Genomic DNA, 24,351 nt, shown 5'->3' on the forward strand with positions numbered 1-24,351 from the left:
GTGATACTGGCAGACGGCAGCGGCGGCAGCGGCAGTAATAGTAAGGGCAGTAGTAGGTTTAACACTATGCCAAGAATCGTGACCCAAATAACTGGTTGAAACTGGTATCAAACAGTTTAAACCGACCCCGAGCACAATCAAGTTAAGTCGTCACTATTTTACCTACAATCTGCTACTTTAGATGGCTTGAATTGATTGAATTGATTGGTGGGTACGCTGTACTTTATGGCCTCCACCTAAAGGCCGGATGACGCCAGTCCAAGTCTTGGATTGTTCTTTGATCCATACCAGCAAGTTCGGAATCGACATCACGGTGGTCTCTTCTCTTATTATCCGTAACCATCCAGAGCAACAAGATGATGGACAAGATAAAAATTGTGCTTGAAGTTGCGAGATTGAGGCCGTTTCCGATAGGATAGTCCGGAGCATCGGTTTTGAGGAAGCTCCAAGTGCTTATCAGCCCACCAATGTTTCCAAGCATAACGTTCGTGCCGATGGCAGCAGAGCGGGCCGTGTCCGAAACGACGTTGGCAGAGACCTGAGCATTGCAGAGAGCGCCAAAGGCGAATGCACCGCTGGCTATGAGAAAGGTGGCACCGTAGCGGACCCTCGCGGTATAAGTGGCCAGGAACATGACATAGCCGACCATCATGAAGGGGGCAGAGCAGATGAAGAAGATGTTGCGCTTATCAAAGCGCCAGCTCAAGAAAGGGAAAAAAACGGTGAAGAAGGCGCCGACAATATAAGGTGGGACGGTGTGCAACTGTTGAGAAATGACCGAATCTAATGGATAGATGGTCTTGACGATTGTGGGTAGGAAGAAGGCCAGACCTTGGACGGTGATGTTGTTGAGGAGGAAGATGAAAGAAGTGGACAGAGTGATGGGGCTGAAGATACCACGAAGGATCTTCTTGGTATCCATTTTCTCGAGCACCTCAGTAGCACCCACGCGCTCTGATTTGACGCGGGCAATGGCCAGGTCCTTTTCCTCCTGAGTGAGCCATCGGGCCGTCTGTGGGCGATCAGTAAGAGTGACGAAGGAGATCAAAGCCAGGCCGATGGTAATGATGCCTTCAATGGCGAAGATCATGCGCCATTGGTGGAGGCCGCCGAAGTGGTCAAGCTTGAGAATGGCAGAGGCCAACAGGCCTCCGAAAGCACCGGCGAGAGGAGCCATTACGATGTACTAGAGCAATGTCAGCGAATTGGGGCAATGCGAAGACGGACCTGACACACCAGAGACAGGCGAAAAGCCAGCTCGCTGCGACGATACCAACGAGAAAGATAGTAGGCTATACCCGGCAGCATGCCAGCCTCAAACACGCCCAGCAAGAAACGCACGCCCGAGGCGCTGTGGATGTCGTCGACAAATGCAGTGCATACGGAACAGATGCCAAAGCCGAGCGAGGTGCTGGGAATGAACCAGCCGGGGCCGACCCACTTGCAGCACATGTTGGAGGGGATCTCGAAGAGGATGTAGGAGATGTAGAAAATGGTCAACAGGCGGTTGTAATCGTAGCCCTCCAGGCCGAGATCCTTCTCGAGACCTGCCAGGCGTGCATTGCTGGAACACAGTTTAGAAAGTGCGTTTTGCTGTGAGGGGGCGCAGGTGAGTTACCCGATGTTGGCGCGGTCGATGAAGCAGAACAGGTATAGAAGCGCGACGGTTGGGACGATGTAAAGGTCAAGCTTCCACCTCAAGCGGGCCTCGGCCTTGGGATCGAAGGTAACGAGGGCGTTGCCGTATCTGGACGAGAGGTCAGTAAAGCGGGACGAGGGCGGAATGGGAAGGACGCACCTGTCGGTAGCCAGATGGCCGCGCTCGGCGGCGTCATGGAAGCCTTCATCCTTCATCGTCTCGTGGTGCTCGACAGGCGCAGGCTTGTCGTCGATGGAGGCCATTGGGGAGACCATTGGTGCTAGAGAGGTCGAGCTCGAGCGTGCGGTCGATATTTGTGTATTGCAGCACGTCTGCCGGTAACGCCGAGATACGCGTCGGAGGGAGGGTGGAGCAGAAGCCGGGCGGTATGTAGTTGGGCTGCACGTTGTTCCCCACGGGGAAGGCAGTGGACCCCATCCGTGCTCGGAAATGCCGGCCCACGGCCCACTCGCTGCCAGCACCCCGCCCCCTCCCTCCTGGCCACTCAGCCCGGCAATGGGCACCGTGCCGAAACTAATAACACTGCAGCCAGGCCGACCCGGCTGCACGTCGACCGGCGGCTGCATGCGCGATGACGTCGGCCAGTTCAACGGTCTTCCATAGCTTTTCACCGTTGATTATTGCTGCGTGCCGGCTGTCGTCCTGTGGTTTGCCCGGCCGGGGTTTGCCATGGCCTATGGCCTCTCGGGGCTCGCTTGCTACCCGCCAAACCCCTCTCCGCCATCCCCAACCTGTCCGCCATGCCACCGTCGCCTCGTCTGCCGCATCCCGTTTCCGCCCATGGTAGAAGCCTCGGTAGTTCAGCAACAGTGAGCGGCACCTGGATCTGGTCGTCATCATTTGCGCCTAGGTAGAGCGTGCCGCTCTCCACATTCCCCCGCCATACCAGCCGCACCCGACCCCGGCTTATTCGGGCATTCAACCAGAGGAGCCATGCTACGGTGAGCGGCAATTGAAGCGTTTGCAGACGCAGCTTCCATATCGGTGTGAAAGCAACATCTGTGCAAGAGATTAAACCTCTAATCCGTTGCAGAGCCTTGATCAATCTATGCAAAAGCTCCGTATGGCGGCACATACTTAGTAAGCCCATCCTGTTCCCAATTTACCTTCACCAAAAATTTGTAGTATATAATCTACAAGCAGAAATTGCTTACTCATAACCAACCAATTCCGTTATGGTCTAGGGGTTAGGATTCTCCGCTTTCACGTTGATTTCGCGAGCCGGAGCGGCCCGGGTTCGATTCCCGGTAACGGAATAAGCTAGTTCTTTTGCCTTTTGATTGTCTTTTTCATAACACTTCGTTCTCACGGCTGATCTGGTGGAGTGCTAGAGCTTAGCTGGCAATGGTCGTGGTGGAACGCAATGCCAGCGTTCAGGCCACTGACTAGATGAGAAGATCATTACGCGTGGCGATGCGACCAATGATAACGATTAGAGCGTCAGGCTAGTATTTTTTTTTTGGTGGGTGGGGGGCGGTTTTCCTAGAGCAGCCGGAAGTGGCAAGGGTCAGCAGTGGAACTACTTCTCATGCGAGGCCTCTATTGTTGATAAAACATGCTCGCCCGATCGACTATAAACGAGTGTTGGTGTCACCGAGTTTGCTGAGGTTATTAGCAGGTAGTAAAAGATCCTACCTATCGGGAAATGTTTCCAGGAAAAGATAGCCGCATCATATGCAGAACTAGGTTTAAGCTAGGGTGTATAACAATGATCGAACATGCCTTTCGAAAACTGTGACTGGAAAGTTGGGAATATTCGATGGCCTGATGTAAAAGAGACTTGCAGAGCCTTATCCGCCGTGGGGCAGATGGATGGTGCAACGTGGGCTGAGAACACTTAGAAAAGGCACTGGTGGTTGCGAGGCTGACCAAATTTCCGAGCGCGGAGAAAAAAACCTCTGCTTCTCCCGTTTGCCCTAGCCAGCTATAGCGATGTGAGTGATGGGAGGGTGACGGAATCCGTTGCTGTTTGACTGGACGCCCCGACGCCAATCAATCTCCCCTCTCCAGCCTTGGCAGACAGTAGGCTGCCAGAACACCTCTTCAGCTACGCCTTCGGTTTCTGCCGCTCTCCACATCGGGCGCCACCAGCACCGCAAATCTCCAGTCACTATCGTATTATAGCGCATGTGAACCGCCGCGACTTGCATCATCATCGTCGTTCTTTAGAGCCGGCCTGGACAGATACGGTCGTGGTCTCCGGTGGGCGGTGATGATGATCGCCAGTAGTCAACATGTTCATCGGCCGTGGTAGTGTAGACTAATAGCCTCCGTTGTTTCCAATCGAGCCATTATTGGGAGAGAGTTCTTTAGCCATGCCCACTTTTTTCCCGTCATGGCCAGTGCCACGGAAGTATGTTTGTTCTAAAAATGGCAAAAAGGTGCCTAGGAAAGTTCGCAAGTAAGAAGGCTTACCAATTGCCGGAATTTGTGTTTGGATTGTCACTTCGAAGTCGCGTGGACAATCTACGAGGCAGCAGCCGAGCGGTAGTGGGCATGTTGATCAGGACGTAGGTAGGTGGAGAAATACGACAAGGGCGTAACACAGACGACGGGACAAGAGCATCGACCCGCCAATTTCTAATGTCGGCCGTAACTGTACGTACATACACACACATATGTCCGCGAGTCCAATGCTGTTGAGGCTCTCTGCAATGGCCAGCCACACGAGGAAGGTTTCTCAGTCGAAAGGCGTCAATGATGAGAATCAGCCCATTGTAAGACACGAAATGTACCATGTGACACGCGCCTCGAATGCGAAGCTCCAAGCCAAGCTTTCTGTGTTGCTCGTGGAACCGGGCGGCGCAAATGCCGAGACTACCTACCACGGGAAAGGGGCTTTGACCACGAGATGGAAAAGGAACCACCGAGCTTGGTCGATAGGCTTTTCTGCATGCCCACGCTATCGTCAGGAAATAAAAAATAAAAAGCGCTGGTGCAAACGAAAGCGGTAAAATGGCGAAGCGCCGGTACGCACCATTGGAGAGTGCATGTACTGTAGGGCTGGCCCAACGGCGGGTGTGGATCGTAATATGCGTGCCGTGTCTAGGCAGGACGGAGGGGAGCAGACCCGATGTAGCGTTGCCGGCTGTGCGCGCAGAGGAGTAACAAGCTTCCAGCGGGCAGCGCACAAGACGGCGACGAGCTGGAGGCCAGGGTCGGCGAATCCTTTCGGCTACGAGGGCACGGTTCTTGGCGGTTTCCTGTCAATGCGACGGCGGACAAATCCTGCGGTCAGGATTGGCGGAGCTTGTGCGAGCAGAGCTGCGGCAAGTGGGACAACACGCTGGACCATGCAACCGGCCGCAGCTACAGCAGCCGCAGGAACATCTGATGCTGTCCGACAATCGGAAAGCGATGGTTACAGCACCTGTGGATTAGTGACATCTAGTGAGATGATGCGAGGTCGAGGTCGAGGTCGAGGGCGCAAGGGCGACTGGTGGCAGCGCCGCCGGTCTCTTGGCACCACCCCGCCGCGGCATCCAGCCAGCCTCCAACTCGTCTAAAAATACTGCGGCGCAGGGACCGGCGCAGGGCGTTGGACTTTGAAATTTCCGTGCGGAGGAGGCACGGCGACGGCGAGTCGCGCATGGAGCTGCCTGATCTGACTGATCTCGCTGCACGCGGGCCGCCGCTGGCGAGCAGATCGACGCATGGAGCGACTGACGAAGCGACTCACGAAGCGACTGGCGGAGCAGCAGCGCTCGCTGTCGCCGGCTTTCACAACCCGTGCTGCCCGGCGCTGGGCTCCGCGCGTGGTGTTGGGCTTGGGCGGCGCGCGCCCACGTGCAGGGCTTGGGGGCTCGCACGTCAGCCGGCGCTCCGCTGGCGCAAAAAAGGCAGCGGTGTCCAAGCGGCGTCGCGACTACCGCATGCGGCAAAAAAGGGGGTGCGTGCGGGCGCGCTCGTATAAGCTTGTCGGGCGCGGCGGGCAGTTGCGCTGCGCCCAGCCACGGCGCGCTTGCTGGAATGATGGGACTCCCACTGCGCCCTCGTATGCCTGGGCCCTGCGGAGACACCGTGACGATAAAGCCCCAAAGCTCGGCGCCGCCCTGGCGCGCATGTATAACCCTCTCGTAAGACGTCCAAGCCGGCCTGCAGTCCTGTCGACTCGCCCGCTCCATCCCACTCCGCCGCCGCCGCCGCCGCTCCCTTCCCTCCACCACCATACCCACACGCGCACCATGGCTGCTGCATCCCGTCTGCCCGCCGTCCTCGACGAGAAGAGGATGGAGGAAGCCCGCCCTGCCCATGTCTGGGAGCCCGCGCCCGAGTGTTCCGCGCCCTCGCTCTCCACCCAGTCCTTCCAGCACGTTCTCATTTTTGCCCTCTTCTGCTCCAACATCTTCTTCGCCGCCCTGGCCGTCTTCTTCTACTCCAACGCCCAGTGCCCCGTGGTGCCTCTCCGCCTGGACCCCTTCTCCATCTCAGCCTCATCACGCGATGCCCGCGCCCACATTCGTTACGAGCAGCGCAACTTCACTGGCGCTCTCGAGTACAACACCACCACCGGCGAGCTCTACCGTGCCGCCGCCCTCAACTCCACCAAGCCTGCGTACGTCGGTGACCCACGCACCACCCCTGGCCTCGATCGCGCCTGGAAGAGCCTCCTCAGTGGCTCCAAGTTCCCCCTCTCCGACGAGGAAGCCACCCCTTACGTCCACGCATCTTTGGCGACCCATGCCGCCGAGAAATCCTCCACTGTCGGTACCCTCTACGGCGAGCTGAGCGTGGTCCACAGCCTGGAGTGCCTCAACGCCATCCGCCTGGCTCTCGACGATGACTTTTACCGTGAGCATGGCCCCCAAGACGGTCTTGGATGGCAGAAGGCCACGCGGTCCGACCGCGCGCCGTTGGGTATGTTCCACTGTCCCTCGAGACATCATCTCACCTTAAGCAAACGCTCGTGTTCGCTGACCTGAGGAACCTCAACAGACTACTGCATTGATCACTTGCGGCAAGAGCTCCAGTGCTCTGCCGACCTGACCGTCGTGCCTGTGCTCCCTCGCACCAGCGCCACCGGCGCAGAGCTTACCGTACAGCCTCGCACCTGCCGGCGGTGGGACGATGTGCGCAGCTGGCTCGACCGCCGGCACGAGCGCTCGCGCTTCAGCAACCAGCAGCAGGTTCAGCGGCCGCACACCCGCGGTTGATCCGTCCATTGTTCATGTCTTCGTATCGACAGCCCTACCCAGGGGTTTCTTTCCCTTTTCAGTTCAAAGACTTCTTTTCAGATACCCTTGACTCTGGAAAAGGCCATCCAGGAGGCCATCCAGGAGCATTCGAAGCCACCCATCATCTCAATGTATTCCCCGTACTTGCACTTGCCTGGAAAGAGCCATCGCATGTCGAGCGCTATTTTGTTGCTGGCGGCGATGCTCCGCACGTCATACGGGCCCGGGTTTGCACCACCGGCGATCAAACGTGGGAGACAGCCGAGCGTTCCACGACATGCTCTGTTCGCTCTAGAGCTATCGGAAGTGCTGGGAAAGAACGCAAGAGGGCGGCTTGCTCAGTTTGGCAGGGGCGAAAGCTCGCCCGTTATCAGCTAGCAGCCCGTCAACTCGATCCTCGGAGCATCACGCATGCGCTGCTGGCACTTGTTACCTAAGACGGTGGGACAAGAGAATGACGCGGGCGAGAGCCCTAATTTCCTGGAACGATCTCATACGCACTCTGTGGTCAGCCGCCGAGTCCGGCCGGGCTCCAGCATAGTGCTGGCGAACGAGATGCTTGCTCACGCAGTCAGTACTCGCTCGACTTTTGGTTCTGGAAAATTGATGTGTGGATTTTATCATGTTGAACGCACCTTCTGCCGTTCGTCTACTAGCGTATGAATGCGGGAGTTTAGCCAGCTAGAACCCAGGAAATCATGTTACTTGGTTTAGTGGTAAATGGCTAGATTGGGGGAAAGGCCTGCACTAGTCAGGCATGCAATCGAGAATCTTACACCTACGGCTCTGACCAATCTTGCTGGCTGCTCCCAACCTCTCTCAACTGTGGATCTAGCACGATAGGATTTTGGTCCTTAACGTAGATGACTGACCGCCTTTCTGTAACCCAGTCCCTCGGGTCTATGATGCTCTAGGTGGGCCATATGTTTGAGCCGATCCATCCGAAGACAGCCCCGTCGTCCAGGACCGTCGTCGCGAAACCAACCAGTCCCAGACAACAATGTCGCCACCGGCATTTCTCCCTCATATACCATCCTCAATCTCCGCATGCTCGTTCCACTATGTCTTCCTGAACATCGCGACGTCGGCTGTGTTGACGAGCTTAGACCAAGCCTCCGAGACAAGACGCGATCATCAGTGGAAGTGTTGTAAGAGAGAGTACGTGTGCCTACTAGAGAGGGGGCTGATGAAGCGTCAGTCAGGCTACAAGTGTGCCATGAGTTCAACGGCGTTCAAGCACTGGCTTCAAATGTTTCTCCGGACGGGACATTGCAGTGCTAAGCGGACCGAACCAACACACTTGCCAACTACCACTGTCCAATAATAGTAATGCCACAGCCTCGATCCCCTTGTTTAGCGCGAGAGCCCTCAAAGAGCGGCCTCCGTTCGCGGGGCCGGGCTATTGAGGAAAGCGTCTCTTAGCCGCCCGCCAACAACCCCAAAGCGCGTCACGACACAACCCAACCTACTAGGCAAGGCCAAGACGACGCAGCGGCGAGCTGGAGCCCCGAATCGTCCTCAACTCCGATGCACCGATACAACAGTTAGAACGTGGTCGCCCCTAGACCATGCCCATAGCCAACTTCCAATCGCTTCTCAAGACAGAAGCGAACGAGAAAGCACCAGGTCCTTGCCCCTCACATTTATTACTGTGGGCGTTTGGGTTTCACCTGTGAGGTGGTTCTCGAAAGTCGTGGCATAGCCGCCTTTGGCGCGCGCCGTAAACCCTCGGCGAAGTAGTCTTGCCTTTTCTGACTTCCGAGCGGACAGGGGCGGTCGGAACGAGCGAGCGCTTTGCTTCGTGCGTAGCAATAAATCAAAAGACCTAGTGCGGGCTGACTGAAAGAGAAGCAGAAGGAAAATATGTCTGCTCATGGAAATGCGGCGAAGAGACGGGCCACGGAAACAAGGATACGTCAAGCTTCCGACGGAGGAGAGTCGCACGGCAGCCTGCCCTGTGTTGAGATTGTTGGACAAGGGATGGCGACTGTGCAGGAGATGGGGTGTCGCTTTGCAAACGTTTTGCCATATTGACGAGCGGAGACAGGGAAGCAACGGGCTGAAGGTTGGCATGATAAATAAGATGTTGGCAGCCAAATGATGAGTCCCAGTTAGCAGACGGCGATCACAAGTGTAAAAGCAGCCATTGGCGAGCAGCTGTAGGGATGGTATTCAAAAGTCGAAATTCTCCTACCTGAAGAATCAATGGCGATTCCAGCCTCAGCATATTAAGAGTCCCCAAAAAAGCAATATGACAAAGATACGCGCGCCTTTCTTTCAACGCCGTTGTTCCCAGCCCAGGTAGCCCGATTCCATCTTCTTGCTTGTAAACAACTTGCATAGACACAGTGAGTGGTACAGCGACCCACAGCAGCGTGCTTGCTGCTCACATAATGCCGTTGACAATGTTGGAGCCAAAGGTGGCACCAGCACCGAAGAGGGCGGCATTTCCCAGCTTCTTGCCGACCTTCTTGCCCATTTCTCCGCCCTTGCTCGGCTGGCCGTTCTGCTGGTCGCCGCCCTGGGAGACGGCCATGGGCATGTTGCCGTAGCCCATGCTCTGCTGGGCAGGCGTGGGACCGGCTGCAGGCATCTTGGAGTCCTCGACGCGCACGTAGGAGCGTGGGAAAATGCCCTCTTGGCCGGTGCGTTCGCTGCGGCCCTTCCACCACTCGGCTGCGAGGCTTGTCAGTTGACCTTCTTGCCCGACACAACATGGATGGGCGATTCGTACCGTTCATGTACTCGGTGACCTGGACACGGTCATTGGCCTGGAGAGCCAGATCTCCGGCATCAGTAGGACTGTAGGCATACAGAGCAGTGGCGGTGCAGAGAGCAGCGGGAGCGGGCGGCGCGGCGGCATAGGCGGGCGGGGGCGGGGTGGGGTTGCTGGCGTAGTAGCCGACCTTCTCGTTGTGGGCGGGCGGTTGCGAGGGGGCGGCGTTCGCGGGAGTGCTGTTGCGGACGGGTAGGGCGGGCGTCGCGGCGACGGCGGGGGCGGGAGTAGGCTGAGGCGACGCAACGGGCGCGACGGACGAGGCGCGGCTCGGGGCGGCGTCGGGTAGCTGCGACACGATGGTGTTGAACTGGGCGAGGGTGATGTGGCCGGCATCGCAGAGGAAGTCGAGCTCCTAGACAGGGCAAGGTCAGCGGCGGCGGCGGCGGCGGCGGCGGCACCAGGCGGGCGGAGGGGGACGTACTGTCCTGATGTTCCGCACGGAGCGGTTCATCATGGCAACGCTGAACTGCTCCATGGCTGGCGGTGGGGCGCGATGCGGGGCGTCGGAGTTTCGGGGCGGGTCTTGGAGGTAGTGGGAGATGGCCGGGCCTGAGCTGGTGCGAGCAAGAGTCGTGCGTGGGCTGTTGAAGTCGTTGATGTTGGGTGTGCGCAGCGAGGGAGAGACAGCAGCGGCGGTTTCAATGCGCCCAACTGGGGCTGTGCACGAGAACGAGCGCGGAAGCTATGTACCTCCGGGCTCGCCGCCCGCCGCCGCCGCAGCTCGTAATTGCGAAGTCATGTATGCTATGTGCTACGTACAGGGGGTACCGTGCGCCGTCGGCTAGTTCCCGTCAGTGGGCGTAGAAGCCCTGGAGCAGCCCCGTCATGTGCTGGTTGGTCGCGAGGAAGGCCTTCTGCCGCTCCTGTTCCCAGCTCTCGAAACTCGCCTTCGACGAGCCCACCGGAACCTGGTCCTTCCCACCCGTCAAGCCGGCCCATGTCTCGGCGATGAAGTCGGCCAGCGGCATGCCCAGCTGGCGCCCGTTCTCGATATACGGCTGCTTGTCAGCATCGTGCAGCTCCGTCTGCACCGCCGGCGGGAGGATCTCGACGACCTTGAGGTTGGCGAAACCGCCGTCCTTCATCTGCTCGCGCAGCACCAGCACGAAGTGGTGCAGCGCTGCCTTGGTTGCGCAGTAGTTGGGGCAGAAGTTGATGGGGGCCAGCGCCAGCCCCGAGGTGGTGTAGATGATGCTGGCCGGGCCACGCTGCTTCTGCAGGAAGGGCAGCAGGTGCTTGGTCAGGTGCACGAACGAGGTGTAGTTGGTCGTCAGCTCCAGGTCGAACGTGGCCAGGTCCACCTTGTGCGGCTTGGTGAAGTTCATGCCGCGCTGGATGCCCGAGTTCAGGAAGACGCAGTCGATGTCCGGGTGCGCCGCCGTCACGTCGTCGACGAACTTGGGCATGGCGGCCAGGTCGGTCATGTCGAAGACGACGGACGCGGCCATGTCGCCGTCGTGCTTTGCCACGAAGCCGTCGAGATTCTCCTTCCTGCGCCCGACGGCCACCACCTTGACGCCCTCCTGCACGAACTTGTCGGCCAGGCCAGCGCCAATGCCCGAGGTGGCGCCAACGAGGAGCACCTTCTTGTAGTTGAAAGCCATGGCGAAGGAATAATGTGGTTTACGACGGCCGAAGCGGGCAGCCGCACCCTTTGTTAATGATGAAGTCATAGAAGACTCGGCATCTGCCAACGGACTTAACAGCCTCCCGCTGCCATCATTTGTAAGCCGGTGAAGGCAGGGTTGTTTAGACAGTCAGCATCGACCGAGGGCGTGTCGAAGGCAGCTGCGACCTGCGACCTGCGACCTGCGACGGATTCCAATGGCTGGCGTTGTGGACGAGAGCTCGCAGCAGAGCTGGGACGCAACTTCAACCTCCCACTAGCCGTAAGAGGAGACACCTTATCCTTACGTCACTTGCAAGTCAATTGGCAAAACTGCAGCGGCTAAGAGTATTGAAGTGGTTCGATGAGGACACTGTTCGTGGTGGGCATTCGGGGAGTAGTTTATGGGGGCGCCGGTGCATATCTTATGGACCGTCCTTACATTCGAAAGACCTGGACAAAAAGAGCGTGTATAGGTCTGGTAGTCCGATCGTTCAAAGGCGAGAAAAGCAGGGATGCTTACGTGCGAGCGTCTTCAGGATATATGATTCCAACTTAAGCTGATAACCCTGTCATATCCGTTCACGCCGGGCGCATGGTAGACAGCTTGCTACCTGTACAAGAGCCTTACATCGTCGCAACATTGTGATGTTCTTGCGTTAAACCCTACCGGTTCTCAACCTCGTAAGTTCTGCAAGGTGTCGGACTTAAACTTTGGAGTTTTGAAGTTCATGTAATCATCTTCGTAGTGGCTAAACGCCTCTGGAAACGCACGTATCGGGCTAATCCAGGCTAGCTTCCAGTATGGACGAAGTCTCGCATACATGTTACTCCGTTTCGGCCGCAATCATTTGGCGCCACGCAGTTGTCGAAGGGAAATGCCGGTAGGCTGAACCAGATGCATATCTAACGTTAGGCGCCAATGAGCTGCGAGGACGTAAAGGCTGGGTGATGACAACGTCGCAACCTTATCGATCATACCTGCCAAAGACTCCATACCAGAAATGAACACTCACGCAATTATTGATGCTGTCAGGTTTCGACGACCATGGTCTCTGCGCAGGTGAGGTCCTTTTCACCCCTATTAAACTCATCTGCAGAGGCGCCGTGACAAAATAAGCCCTGCTCAGAACTCACCCCCACGACGGCCTTTTTATATATATATATATTTTTTTACTGAAATGGTCACACCACAGCAACGTCTCAGAGTGTTACGGAGGCTCAACAGCCGCCATCATCCACCGCTCGCGGACGCGGCTGGAAGACGGGCACACTTTCGTCCGACAGCCTACGGCTAGCTGCAGTCCTCATCCAAATGGTATCGGAGGAAATCTCGATACATCTTCCAGTTCGACATTGACACCATGATCGATGTCCGGAGCGCGCAAAATATACTACTATATTCATCCTTGGCGGCGTACTCTTTTCCTATTTCGAAGAGGGCGGAGAATTACTAGCCTACGAATTATCTCGGCTTTCTTTTGTGATGACAATGTCTAGTTACAAGTAGGCGTGCGATGCCTCGAACGCCAAGCACTGAGTGGAGTTGTGGAAGCCAACTGTCTACGCAATAGGCTGCTGCATCAGCATGATACATGCTCGGGGTGATACAAGAAGTCTTGCTGGAGCAACATCTGTCCGCACCAATTTGGCCTAAGCGGACTTGGGAATTCCGTATTCATAATGCCTTATATAACGAATAAGTTGTATTCTTGATCTATTACCAGACGTCTTGTTTCCATTACTCCGTTTCCACTTTTCCCCGTCAGCTTAGGAAACTCGACACTCCATCGGATCCATCCAAAGATCAACGTCCCGGTCCAGCTGATCAAAGCATTCTATTGGTCATTAAATGGTGTTAACTGTACTGCCAAAGTATAGCCTAACTCCTAAAGGTGGTCGCTCAAGTTTCTTCACACCCCATTTAGCCGTTGATATCGAAATTTTGCCTAAAGGTATCCACGAAGACAAGGTTCTGATGGATTTTACACTGGAAGCCTGCTTCAACCTGCAAATTTGCACTCTCACGTTAGCTCCCATCTTCCTAGCTGCAGCCGTGTACCTTATGCTCAAACTTTTGTGAATAGATCCTTCCATGTGTCTGCAAATACTAACGAAATATGCCAAAAGCGTTCTCGCAACAGGCCTGCCACTCTCTCGTTTCCCAGCTTGGTACTATACCTACATCTTCATCATATGTGACCTGATGTCACTCGTCCTGCAGGCCGCTGGTGGCGGAACCCCCGCAACGGCGAATGGCAACATGTCACAACTCGATATTGGCGACCACATGATGGTGGCCGGGCTAGCCTTCCTTTCTGCCGCCTATTCCACAACACATTTCAACACTACAGTGGAGTGCAAGAGTGTGTACCCCTCCTAGAAGTACTCAGTGTGAGATATATCGTCCTTCCTTTCTCCGTGAGCAGTAGGGGAAAACGTCCGGGGGTGCCTGTAGGGTTTGGATTCCCAGAATACAGGTGTAAGATCACGGGGGAGACCGGTTGGAGGAAGGTTGAAAACTTTGTAATCCGCAATAACAAAAAACGCTAACCGATGGCCCCAACAGCCTCTGCTCGCTCGCCGTTGTCATTCTCACCGTCATGCACCCAGGCTACAGTTTCGAGTACCGCGTCGTTAACCACGACGAGCTCGATCTCGAGAAGCAGCGCCAAAGGACAAGAGTGCCGGAATACTCCGAAAGACTAAGACGATTGTCGGCTGCCCCGATAGTAGCGAATCTGAGCTGAGGAGGGCATACTGTGACTCGGTCAGCTTTCAATAGTCGCAAGACGCAAGGAAGGCAGATGCCGGCTGACTATTCAACCGGTGACCTATTTTTGGGAATGATTTCTTTTTGCATGGACAAGCGAAGAGACCTTTGGCGTCAGTAGTGGCGCCTTTACTGTTACATATGAGATATACGTATTCGTTCGCGCGGCGCTATGCACATTTTTGCCATTGGCATACCGGAAGCACGCACCGCTCCAGGCCCGTGTCTGCCTCATTGCAACAGTCCCTTCATGTATTAATCGAGCCGCGTATGGAGAGATGGTGGTTTCGACAGGGCTGCTTGTATTAAGACCGGCACGAGTGCCTCAGCCTTCCTGTTGGTCCACACGTAGCATAGCAGTGTCGGATGGCCATCAGCCCAAGTAATATCATAGAACATGAACTCGCCATATCAGCTGAACGTTTTATTTTTCCTGCTACCCTTAACAATTCTAACCTAGAGCGTCTGAGCTCTCATTCTCTGGCAAGAAGCCCAGCCCACCAGATGCATCTGCGCGACAGTCTTCGTTTGGGTTCTACTTCTATTCTCAACTTGCATCAATCAGTCTGACCCAAGGGAGAAAAAGCGACGGTTGAGAATGAAACGGGCAGAAACCAAATTTCCAGGAAGAGCTTCGCCGATGAAGAAGAAAAGGAAAAACCAGACAGCGACTTTCCCTGTTTCTTTTGTCTTGTCATAAAGCCTTCGTTCTCTGAACTCGTAGCAGTGTTTTTGGCCATATCAACACGCGCCGCTCTATAATGCTTTCTTTCTCTTTGCAAGGAAACAATCGGAAACTTTGTGCAACGACAGGTAAACGTAGGAATGGGAGACGTGAGAATAGAGAAACAGCTCCATGCATATGGCACGAAAGACGACGCGCAGTTCCACACCCCTCGACTCCTGTTCAAAGGAAGAAGACAGATCCGTGAGCAAAACGCCCGTTCAAAGTGCGATGGAAAGAGAAAATCCGCCTGCGCCGCTGAAGATGCTGAATGACCATAACGGAGGACCGGCCCATCAGGGGCCCGTCCCGGTCTATAAACTTTTTTGGTTTTCGAAAAGGAAATTATAAGAAGAACAAGTAAAGACTTTTCAAAGCGCCCAAAGAACATCTGGAACGTGGCTAGGCACACAAAAAACGCCGGTCTCTTCTATAAAAGTGGTCTTCAAAGGCAATATGCGGTCGTAATGGTTCTTGATCTGCAGGCTGGCTTCCTCGCGTACTCGTCATCGTTGCCGTGGCTGTCGCATCAAGCGACACGGAATACAGCGGTGTTCTCATTAGAAGCTTGCACGGTTGGGCGCCGTTCCATTCGTAATAATTCTCTGAGGGGAGGTCGTGCGTTGCTTGTCGACAGGTGCAAACAGGAGTTTCATGTCCGACAGTAGATCTTCCAGACCGTAATTGTTGTCCATGTCGCTCACCGCGCCTGGTTCTTGGCCAATCTTGTACTGTTCCGAGTAGACCCAGTTCTTGATCTGCTTGAGGACGTAGATTGTATGCTGGAAGCGCTGGTCCGCCTGCATCTTGAGCCAGTCGTTGCTGCGGCGACGTAAGATCGTGTTGGCGAGCCAATAGTAGTGGATGCCATCCCTGCAATAACCCTGGCGCGGGGGTGCGTGCGGACCGTATTGCCTCTCCACATCGGATTCCCAGCTTCGCTTCCATTTCTCGAGCGCATTGCTGACGATCTTGAGAGCCTGCTGAGCGTTCTGGGCAGCCATGCTATCGACAGGGGTAACTGTGCCGCTGGCGCTGGCGCTACTGCTTCCAGAGTCGAGACCACTGAACTCGGATTGAGACGGGGTACTGGAGCCACTGGAAGGCAGGCTGTTCATCAAAATGCTGGAGGGGGGAGTTGCGTGCTGGGCAGCTTGGCGGAGAGCGCTCCACATGTGGACATGCAGGGCATGAATGAGGATGAACTTGGAGTAGATGTTGGTAGAACGAACCGGAAGCTCGCTGTTTGACTGTACCAGTATCCTCAGCACCTCTGCGATGTTGTACTGCTTGAGTTGGCGGCTGCCTGTGACGTTCTTCCTCTCTTGCATAGCACGGCCGTGAAGACCCAGCGCATCAGCACACTCGCTCGCATTGCGAGCCTCCCAAGCTGCATCGTCGGACGGCAGTGGAAGCCGAATCTCGAAGACGTCGAACTGCGCGCGAGCGTTGCAGAACATGACCAGGGCAGAGTCAAGAAGGAAGGCCATGTACATGACCCTCGACCTCTTCTCCTGCATGACCCAGCTCTCCCACTTCCACTGTTGCAGGTGGCCAGGCTCAGCCTCAGCACCAACGTGATGCAAGATGCTGAAACCTTCCTGGCCTTGCCTGACGGGAGTGAGCAGTTCGAGTTGACGCATGACCAGCGCTACCTTGGGGAAATCTTCTCTGGCCTTCTGTCGCTGCTCTTGAGTTCCGTGCCACAAGAACGCCATGGTAAGCAAGACAAGTGCCTGGAGTTCCTCGATGTCGGTCGTCGCGTTCGGGGTAGGGGAAGCGTTTTGGTTCGGGCCATCGACAAGGCTCCAGACACGGAAAGATCGTTGAATGGCAGACTTGACCAGTTCCATGAGCGCCCTAACCTGCAAAATATTTTCATCCTTTGAGTAAACCGCGCCTATGCAAATGATTGTGAGAAGGAGACCGTTGCCAGCCTCGACCGGGTTGAAGGTCGGCATGTGAATGAGCGGCCAATGTTCCTGAAAGTTCTTGAACCCTTCCAAAAAGGACTTCATGTTCTCCAGCCTTGAGGCTTTCCTCAGGACGTCGAGTGCTTGTGCCTCATTCGGTTGAAGGAGGGTCGTCCCGCTGGGGAAGCAGAAAGCAATCAAAGCTTCAGCCTTATTCTGCAGAGGATCAGAAGAGCTCAAATCCCAAGATTCAAACACGGTATCTGTGTTGGGGAAAGCCGACGCACTGGAATAAAGGTTGCTGAACATGCCGTCCGGCGTGGGTTCACCGGAGCCGTGGTTAAAAGTGTTCTGGTTCATGTCTGTCTCGGCTTTTATAGCAACAGGGTCCTGAGCGATGCTGGTCGAGATGCCGAATGCGTCCTGTTGTCCATTTTGATGGTAAGGATTATCCCAACCCATGCCGTTTCCCTGGCCGTTCTGAGTGTTGTTCATGTCAGTCATGCCGTTGCGGTTGAACATGGCTGTGTTGTTGTCGTCAGCCTTCATCGCCATATTTGAGTGCATGTTAGCGCCCGACACAGCTTGGTAGTTGTTGAACTGGTGATTCAACTGGTCGTTGTGGTTCATTGTGTAACCGGGCATCTGCCCCGCGAGCGAACCGGGGACGTTGTTGTTTCCTCTGAAGTCATGACCGCCCGCATCAAAGCTCATGCGGTTGTTGTTCATGATATCGATGTGCGAGATGCTCCTGCGCTGAGGGTCGTGGATACCGTTGACACCGTTGACACCGTTGCTCTGCGGCTGCATGAGGCTGTTCGCACGCGAGGTGCGAGCCGACATGGAGGGCAAGCTCTCGGCATAGCTGCCAGGTGACTCGGTAGTGAAGCCCGAATTGCCGACCATGCTGTTGGTGTAGCCACCGTTCGAATATGATGGCGGGGGCGCATTCACAGCTGTGAGATGGCTGTAATCACCTGACCCCTGAGCAGAGCGATTCTTCCTCAGGTGAGCTTGGGAGTTTGCCAGATGGTTCTGACCGGTCGGGTTGCCGCGGCGTATCGAGCACTTCTGGAAGTGGCGCTTGAGAATGTCACTGCGCGAGAACGTGTCCTTGCAAAGGTGACATTGGTAAGGCCGCTCGCCAGTGTCTTCAGAAGGTTAGTAGGGATCGAATGTGTGGCAAGTGGGCAGGACTTACGTCGGAGAAGATGACGCTTGAGATGCTTAAGATGCAGGTACGTCTTATTGCAGTGCGGGCACTCGTATTTGTTGTCGGCGTTCTTGGTCAGATTTTGGGTCGCCTTAGCACTACCGGGAGCTGGTCGGCCGTTGGCGGTAGGCAGAACGCCGCGCCGGCCCTGCTGACCCACGACATGGATCGGCTCGGGTTCCTGGTTAGGCAAGATCGGGGGTTGTGACAGGAGATGCGACGAGTTGTAGGGCAGACCGATGCCGCCTGCGGGCATGGGGCGGATGTCCTGGAGCGTGGCCGTCATGCTTGAGGGAGCAATGGCATGCGGGTTACTCGCGTGGGCGCTCGAGGAGATGCCACCCAAGCTCTGGCCGTTGGACAGGGCAGTCGAATGCGGCAGGAAGTAGGAGGAGCTGGAGGTGTTGGTGTGCAGCGGCGGGTGCGGCGCAATGGTGGGCAGTGAGCGGTTGTGCGTGAGAGACGGAGCTGACGTCGCTGGGGTTTGCGGAGTCAGCGGAGTCTGGGGGGCGCTCCCGTAGGTGTTTGTGGAGAACTGGGTCGCGTTGCCGAGTGGAGGCAGTGGGGGGAGCTGGTGCGTGGAAGCCGACTGCGCGCGGTAACGCTGCGGCGGCAAGGTCGCCGACTGGTGCGGCGTCAACGGCTGGGAGTGCGTCCCAGACGGCGTTGGGATTCCATGCAGGTAGCTGGCGGGAGAGTGAAAGGGATCGTCCATGATATGGTGGAGCAAGGACGACTGGTCGAAGTGCGCACTGTCGGAGGCCGACCCTCAGTCCACATCCGTCGGGGGGCGGGAGGCTAAATTGCAGCTCGGCGTCGATCGAGCTTAGACTAAGGCGCGGGCGGGAGAGAGGGAGCTTGTGAAATGAGAAAAGAGGTGGGAGGCGGCCGCGGTGGAGATGGTGGGAAGTTTGCGCGGATGGATGGTGGGGGTTTCGGGTTTTGCGCTGGGCGGGACGAGTCGAGGTGGGATGATACTCGGCGCGCAGGCCGAGAGAAATTTTCGGGAGTCGGATTTGGCGAGCGCGGGCGGCGCGGGAGCGAGCAGCGGGCAGCGGACCGGCGGGCAGCAGAGCTGGGGCGGGCAGCGCAAACACGTGGTGCTGGAGAGGTCTTGCGCACGGCTCTGAACGTGCCGGTCGAGTCGCGGGCGCGACGGGTCTCTGCTGGCTCTGCGGGCGTTATGGTTCAACGCCTACGGGAAGGGATTGCGTGCAGATCAAGGACCCACTTCCGAAGAGCCTCTCTCAGCCTCAGCCTCAGCCGCGGCAGACGGGTGGAGCTGGTGAGCTGGCTGTCGGGAGCACTGGCTGGGGGGGGCGCGGGCGGAGGGGAAATCGAGGGGTCGGTGGGGACCTGGGACTGCGGGCTTGGGAGGGTCGATGGAGACGTGCTTGCGCCAGAGGGAGGATGGGGAGCTTTGCAGGCGGGCGAGGGCGAAAAAGGATTGCAGCAGCGCTCGCGTTGGTCTGGGTGACGTCCTCGCGCCGATTGCGCTAACGTGTGCCGCCGAGTCCGCGTCGAAGTGCCGCGGCGGGAAGGCCACTGACGAGATCAGGAAGCCCCGGCGTGAGCTAGGTGCGTGCTGCGGCAGGGGAGGCGCTGGATCTGAAGAGATGCGATGAGATGCGGGAGAAGGTGGGAACTGCGTGGTGAGGCGCGTCGCCCGCGAAAAATAACACACGCACCGCGCAGTAAACGAGCGCCCGAATCAACCACAACTGACCGCCACGTGATCGCCATGCAGCGAGCGTTTTATTCACGCCGCGCGCATGCCGTGCAGCAGCCTGGCTTGGCTGCTGCGCACACAGACCCGGCGCGGCGGCCACTGTTGGTGCTGCTGGCTGCAGGCCGCCTCCGTGCCTGAGGCATCCGTGCAGACGCGCACCTGGCGCTCATGCACGCCTCGGGACGTGGCTGCCGATCCGGTCCAACCAGCGCGGGCCCAGCGCGGCCAACCGCTGACCCTCAGCCCGCCCATACCCCAACCCACCTCTGCTGCTGATGAACCTTCTTTTTTTTTTTTGTTGAAGAGCCCGCCCGCTTACGCCCGCTTATCGATTGCGCGCGCAGCCACCATCGCCAAGGCCGGCCTCGCAGCCAGCGCTGACCGGCCACGGCGCGCAGGTCAGCACCGCCACGCCCGTCACTCACCGCGCGAATGGCGGCGCCGGTCGCAACGGGCAAGGCGCTCCTCTGCGCGCATTTATCTCCGACGGGCGCGCCGGGCGAGCGAACTCTCCGTGCGTCGGCGGGCGCCGCGCGCGGCCGCCGGATATTGGCCTCGCGCGCCGTGATTGCGACGCTGCAGCGGCTGCGCCAGGCGCGCCGAACATCAACCGCCGCGTAGCCAAGCCGCGGGCGTAACGTCGCGAGAAACACGGAAAGTTCACCGAGCTGGACGACCTGCCTGCTCTGGCCCCTGTCACATCGGATGCCGGCAAGGCATCCTCGCTGGCGCCCGTGCGCCGGCCGCGGTGCCAGCCCATTGCCCATGCCACCTCTTCGCGCAAGCACCGTGCTCTGTGCAGGCGGGAGAGGCCACTCGCCGTCCGCAACCTTCTTCGCTGCTCCCCGCCTGCTGCACGTGGGAATGCTGCGCGGTACCGTGGCCCACGACCCTCGGCAGCCGCCGCCGCAGCCGCAGCGGGCGCGCGGAGTTGCTGCCGTTGTGCCTCGATTCGTGGCGCCAAACACACGTGTTCCGCGTGCCTGGGAGGACAAGGACCCTTTGTCCTGTCTCATCAGACCGCCAATGGCGATCCGCCGAGCCGCCTGGCAGCGCAGTGACGTCGGCAAGCGCAGGCCAAGCGGCGGGACGCTGCGAACAATAGGTAAGCAGCGGCGGCAAGCATCCAGGGCGCAGGCTGCATGCGACGTGGTTGGCGCCGGCGGCCGGGGTGCTCGCAGTGCTGGCGACTGCGACCGTCCTACACGGTCTGGTCTTCGCGCGTTTGCAGCAGCGCTATTGGGTGATCAGCTATAATGCCGGCGTCGTTGTGCTACCGCATCACACGAGCCTTTCCTATTCCTAGCTCTTTCGCGGCCCATCAGTGCCCATCCCGCCCATCACGTCCATCAACCTTTCTTATTCCCTATCGTCGCCGTCCAACGCCAGATTCTAGAAGTGCCCTCTCGTCCGAGCGGCCGCGCTCACGCCATTTGCAAAGCCGTTAGCTAATCACCGCTGGCTGCTGCGGTTGGCTGCCCTCGATGCTCGCTTGCACGCGGCGTTTCCTGCTGGCCAGCGCGGACGTGCGCCAAGGGCCCTACACAATCCCATTACCAAAACGAGCCTGGAGGGCGGACGACGTGGCGAGCGCGCGACGCTCTCGGCTTCCCGCCGGCGGTACTCCAGGCGGCTCGCCCCTTCTCGCCTGCAGCAACTGTCCGGAAGAGCAAAGTCCAGCCAAGGGTCCCGGTTGCCCTGCACCTCAAACGAGCAACGCTTCCGAAGAGCCTTGCCCAACCTCCCGCATCCGCACGCGGTAGCGGCTTCGTCCAGTTCAGTCTGTTAGCCACGACCACCGAAACTCAATGGCTCGTCGGCTACGAGCGTGCCTCCCCCGTGCACGCGCCAGCAGCCCGACACCCCCGACATGTTCCGCAGTACGCGCTGCCCGCTCGCTTCTGTCGCAGCGCGTTTCGCCGGTGTTGGGTGGGCGGGTGCGGAACGCAGCCGCCCGTTGCGTGGGCAGCGGCGGATGATAGGAAAATGCGATACCCATACGAGAAAGCTTGACCCTGCCGACACCGCCCATCCAGGGCCCTTGGCCACTGGCAGGCGCGCTGAGCGGACCCGCATCAGATCTCGTGCGACTCGAATCACCGCCTACCCGGTTCCGCGGGATGCGCAGCCCGATATGGGAGTGGACGTACGTGAAGAAGGGCAGCCAAAAAAATAAGTGTAGGCGAAGCAGCTGCAGCTCCAGCACACTCCAGGCAAAAAAAAAGCGCCGAGCTGGGGGCTCAGGCGGGCCGAGTGGCTCATGCAGGGCTCGAGGACGCACAACACATCCACCCACAGCGGGCAAACATGCGTTCGCGCTGTCCGAGACTCAGACTGACCATCGACGTGGCTGCGTGCTAGACAGGGCCCTGCGTCCAGGGTATGCGACGCGAAGAGTGAGTCCAGACGAGCGGATGAGCAATCGGCCGCCTTGCTTGTCCGCGATGCTGGCCTGGCGCGCGAGCTAGTTAGCCTGCAGGCAGCAGCAGGTGGCGCCGAGAGGTGACCGCCATCGGAGCAGAGCAGAGCTTGGGCGCGTGTCGTGTCCATGATGCGACATCGTTTGCATCCTTCCAACTTCACGATGACCGTATCGGGGCAGGTGCAGCCGTGGGTGCGGCCGAACCTGGCGGCCATGGGATCGCTGGCATCCGGTGAGTTTCAAGGACGATGCCATGCGTTGTCGAGGCACCGGGCAGTAGCTACGCGATGGCTTGTAGCCGTGTTGCGGGATTCTGGCACGAGAATGTGCCGCGTTGAATCCGTCTCCCAGCCGCTCAGCTCGCACACCTGGCATCCTTCGGGAAGGGTTGTTCCCAGCGACTGTATACCTAGCTGGCATCCCCGTTGCTGAAACTTGTTCTGTTTTGCCTGACATGGAACCTGGGGAGCTAGGCCGACGCGACTGTCACTGATCTCGATTTGCCGTGCTCGAGACGCGTAGTGCTTAGCTTGACCGTGCCGCTCACGCGCCACGCCTTCCTCCATCCATCAGCAGCAGCGGTAGCCCCTCACGACCTGTTCAGGCGCGAAGCCATGGAATCCGCGGCTAGTGTGTCATTCGGATGCCGAGCCTGCGCTCCGCGTTTGAGGGAAGGCGTTGGTATAGCCCGGGCAAAAATAGCACGTTTGGAAGCAACCACAGCTCGGCAAGAAGAGCGGTATGTGTTGGCACGCGTTGAATCTTCAGCTGTATTAGGGTTGTCGTAGCAATGTGATAGCGAGAGCATGGCCTTGTCCCGATGACGCGTGGAAGGCGTGGCAGTGTGGACGCGTCGAACCCCGGCGGATCGCCGCCCAACGGGTAGTTGATAGCTATGACTATAAGCATTGCTACCAGGGTCCTTCATCAAGTGACGCGCCAGACAGCCGAGTCGATGTGCTGAGGATGTCCATGCTGAGTCGTGGTTGCAGCGAGTGAATCCGCGCTGGACTTGGGTCCATCCACACGCTGCTCCAGATGGCCGGGAGAGGCCAGACGCTCTTCGTCGGAGCCCATGATATCAACTTCGGCCAGCTCTTTCGGCGTTCGCCCACCCAGGCGCAGGCCCTCGAGACACAATCTTCACACTCGGCCAACGCCTATGCCCCGCCTTCCACCCGCCTTCGGGGCCCCTCCATCGCCCTTCTAACGCGCGTCCAATACGATCCCCTAGACCGTCCGTTACCGATTCATCAGACCCTCGAGCACCCTAATATCCATACTCCCATATGTCCTTTTTGTATCCCTCCGTGACTGTTTCGTCCATGCCGTACCTACACACACACACACACACACACACACGTCAGCCCCTCCACCACCCACACGCACACCCACAACGCCCCCCACATGAGATAACAGCAAGGGGAAGCTACTTACTTCTCCTGCCACCTCACGAAACCCCCCTCCAAGACGCAAACCTCCTGTCCCTCGCCGGGGCCATCGTCGCCCAACAGCCTGCCCCTCTCCCTCAAGTACCGCAACGCCGCGCTGGGGCCTCGCTGCTGGCTCAGGGCGCAGTGGAAGACGACGGTCGACGTGCTCTTCAGGTGCCTCACCAGCTCCGGCAGCTTGTAGTCAAGCGCCGACGTGGGCACGTTGGTGCAGCCGCGGATGTGCCCGCCGAAGAAGTCCGAGTCGCGGACGTCGATGACGGCGACGGACGCGTGGGGCGCAGCCGAAGTCGTCGTTGCGGCGGACTCGGCGTCTGAGCGCACGCTGGTGGGAGGCTCGGCGGCTGACGAAGACGACGACGAGGACACGAAGGCGGGTTTGGCGGGGGTTTGCTTGAGCAGGGCGTACAGCGCGTCGGCGTCGATGCGCTTGAGGGAGGCAACGGTGACTGAAGACATGGCGGCGGGCGTCGATGCAGATAAGGCGAGCGGGATGAGCAGTGGTCGACGCGGGTTGTTCTGATAGGCGTCGAGGGATGCAAGATGCCGCAACAAACGAAGCAAGGGCCAAAGCAGGCGCTCCCTCCGATGCAGGAACAGCGCACGCGGCAGACGTATGTATGTACGACCGTCCCGTAGCTACGTCCGGCGGGTCGCCAGCAGCAAGATTAGAATTGTGGGGGTCCCGCCTCGCCCACGCGCAGGGCTGTCCAGTGCAGACCAGACGGTGGAAACTAAGTATGGGTCGTGGGTCCAGTCGTCCCGCCGTCAGCACCAGGGAGGAACTCGGCGGGGTCCGCTTCTGCACGGGTGTGGGCCGTGGGGTATGACGAAGGAGGGGTAGGAGATATCCAGATCGAAAAGCCAAGATTCAACCAACTGGATGCCTGACATGCTATCTCTTTCC

The 24,351-nt window shown here is 58.0% G+C and overlaps 6 protein-coding genes across 6 annotated transcripts; 1 reads left to right on the top strand and 5 right to left on the bottom strand.

Annotated features, from left to right (window-relative positions):
* Nucleotides 1-223: 223 nt before the first annotated feature.
* Nucleotides 224-1,902, bottom strand: BKCO1_1050001 (mfs transporter; the record flags this gene model as incomplete). The annotated part of the gene is made up of 4 exons (XM_020270192.1): nucleotides 224-1,186; nucleotides 1,237-1,564; nucleotides 1,619-1,747; nucleotides 1,799-1,902. The coding sequence occupies 4 exons, from the start codon at nucleotides 1,900-1,902 to the stop codon at nucleotides 224-226; spliced, it is 1,524 nt and encodes a 507-aa protein (XP_020125150.1).
* Nucleotides 1,903-5,844: 3,942 nt separating this feature from the next.
* Nucleotides 5,845-6,813, top strand: BKCO1_1050002 (tat pathway signal sequence protein; the record flags this gene model as incomplete). The annotated part of the gene is made up of 2 exons (XM_020270200.1): nucleotides 5,845-6,517; nucleotides 6,596-6,813. 2 exons carry the CDS (start codon nucleotides 5,845-5,847, stop codon nucleotides 6,811-6,813), a joined length of 891 nt encoding a protein of 296 aa, XP_020125149.1.
* A 2,407-nt stretch (nucleotides 6,814-9,220) lies between these two features.
* Nucleotides 9,221-10,352, bottom strand: BKCO1_1050003 (sh3 domain protein; the record flags this gene model as incomplete). Its single annotated transcript, XM_020270201.1, has 4 exons — nucleotides 9,221-9,510; nucleotides 9,569-9,965; nucleotides 10,035-10,264; nucleotides 10,304-10,352. The coding sequence occupies 4 exons, from the start codon at nucleotides 10,350-10,352 to the stop codon at nucleotides 9,221-9,223; spliced, it is 966 nt and encodes a 321-aa protein (XP_020125148.1).
* A 52-nt stretch (nucleotides 10,353-10,404) lies between these two features.
* BKCO1_1050004 (short-chain dehydrogenase oxidoreductase) lies at nucleotides 10,405-11,217 on the bottom strand (the record flags this gene model as incomplete). The annotated part of the gene is made up of 1 exon (XM_020270202.1): nucleotides 10,405-11,217. The coding sequence occupies one exon, from the start codon at nucleotides 11,215-11,217 to the stop codon at nucleotides 10,405-10,407; it is 813 nt and encodes a 270-aa protein (XP_020125147.1).
* A 4,059-nt stretch (nucleotides 11,218-15,276) lies between these two features.
* On the bottom strand, nucleotides 15,277-18,557 carry BKCO1_1050005 (c2h2 transcription factor; the record flags this gene model as incomplete). The annotated part of the gene is made up of 2 exons (XM_020270203.1): nucleotides 15,277-17,780; nucleotides 17,831-18,557. The coding sequence occupies 2 exons, from the start codon at nucleotides 18,555-18,557 to the stop codon at nucleotides 15,277-15,279; spliced, it is 3,231 nt and encodes a 1,076-aa protein (XP_020125146.1).
* A 4,706-nt stretch (nucleotides 18,558-23,263) lies between these two features.
* On the bottom strand, nucleotides 23,264-23,903 carry BKCO1_1050006 (rhodanese-like protein; the record flags this gene model as incomplete). The annotated part of the gene is made up of 2 exons (XM_020270204.1): nucleotides 23,264-23,327; nucleotides 23,431-23,903. 2 exons carry the CDS (start codon nucleotides 23,901-23,903, stop codon nucleotides 23,264-23,266), a joined length of 537 nt encoding a protein of 178 aa, XP_020125145.1.
* Nucleotides 23,904-24,351: the final 448 nt, after the last annotated feature.

The sequence above is a fragment of the Diplodia corticola genome (assembly GCF_001883845.1).
Source record: "Diplodia corticola strain CBS 112549 chromosome Unknown scaffold105, whole genome shotgun sequence".
NCBI lineage: Eukaryota > Fungi > Ascomycota > Dothideomycetes > Botryosphaeriales > Botryosphaeriaceae > Diplodia > Diplodia corticola.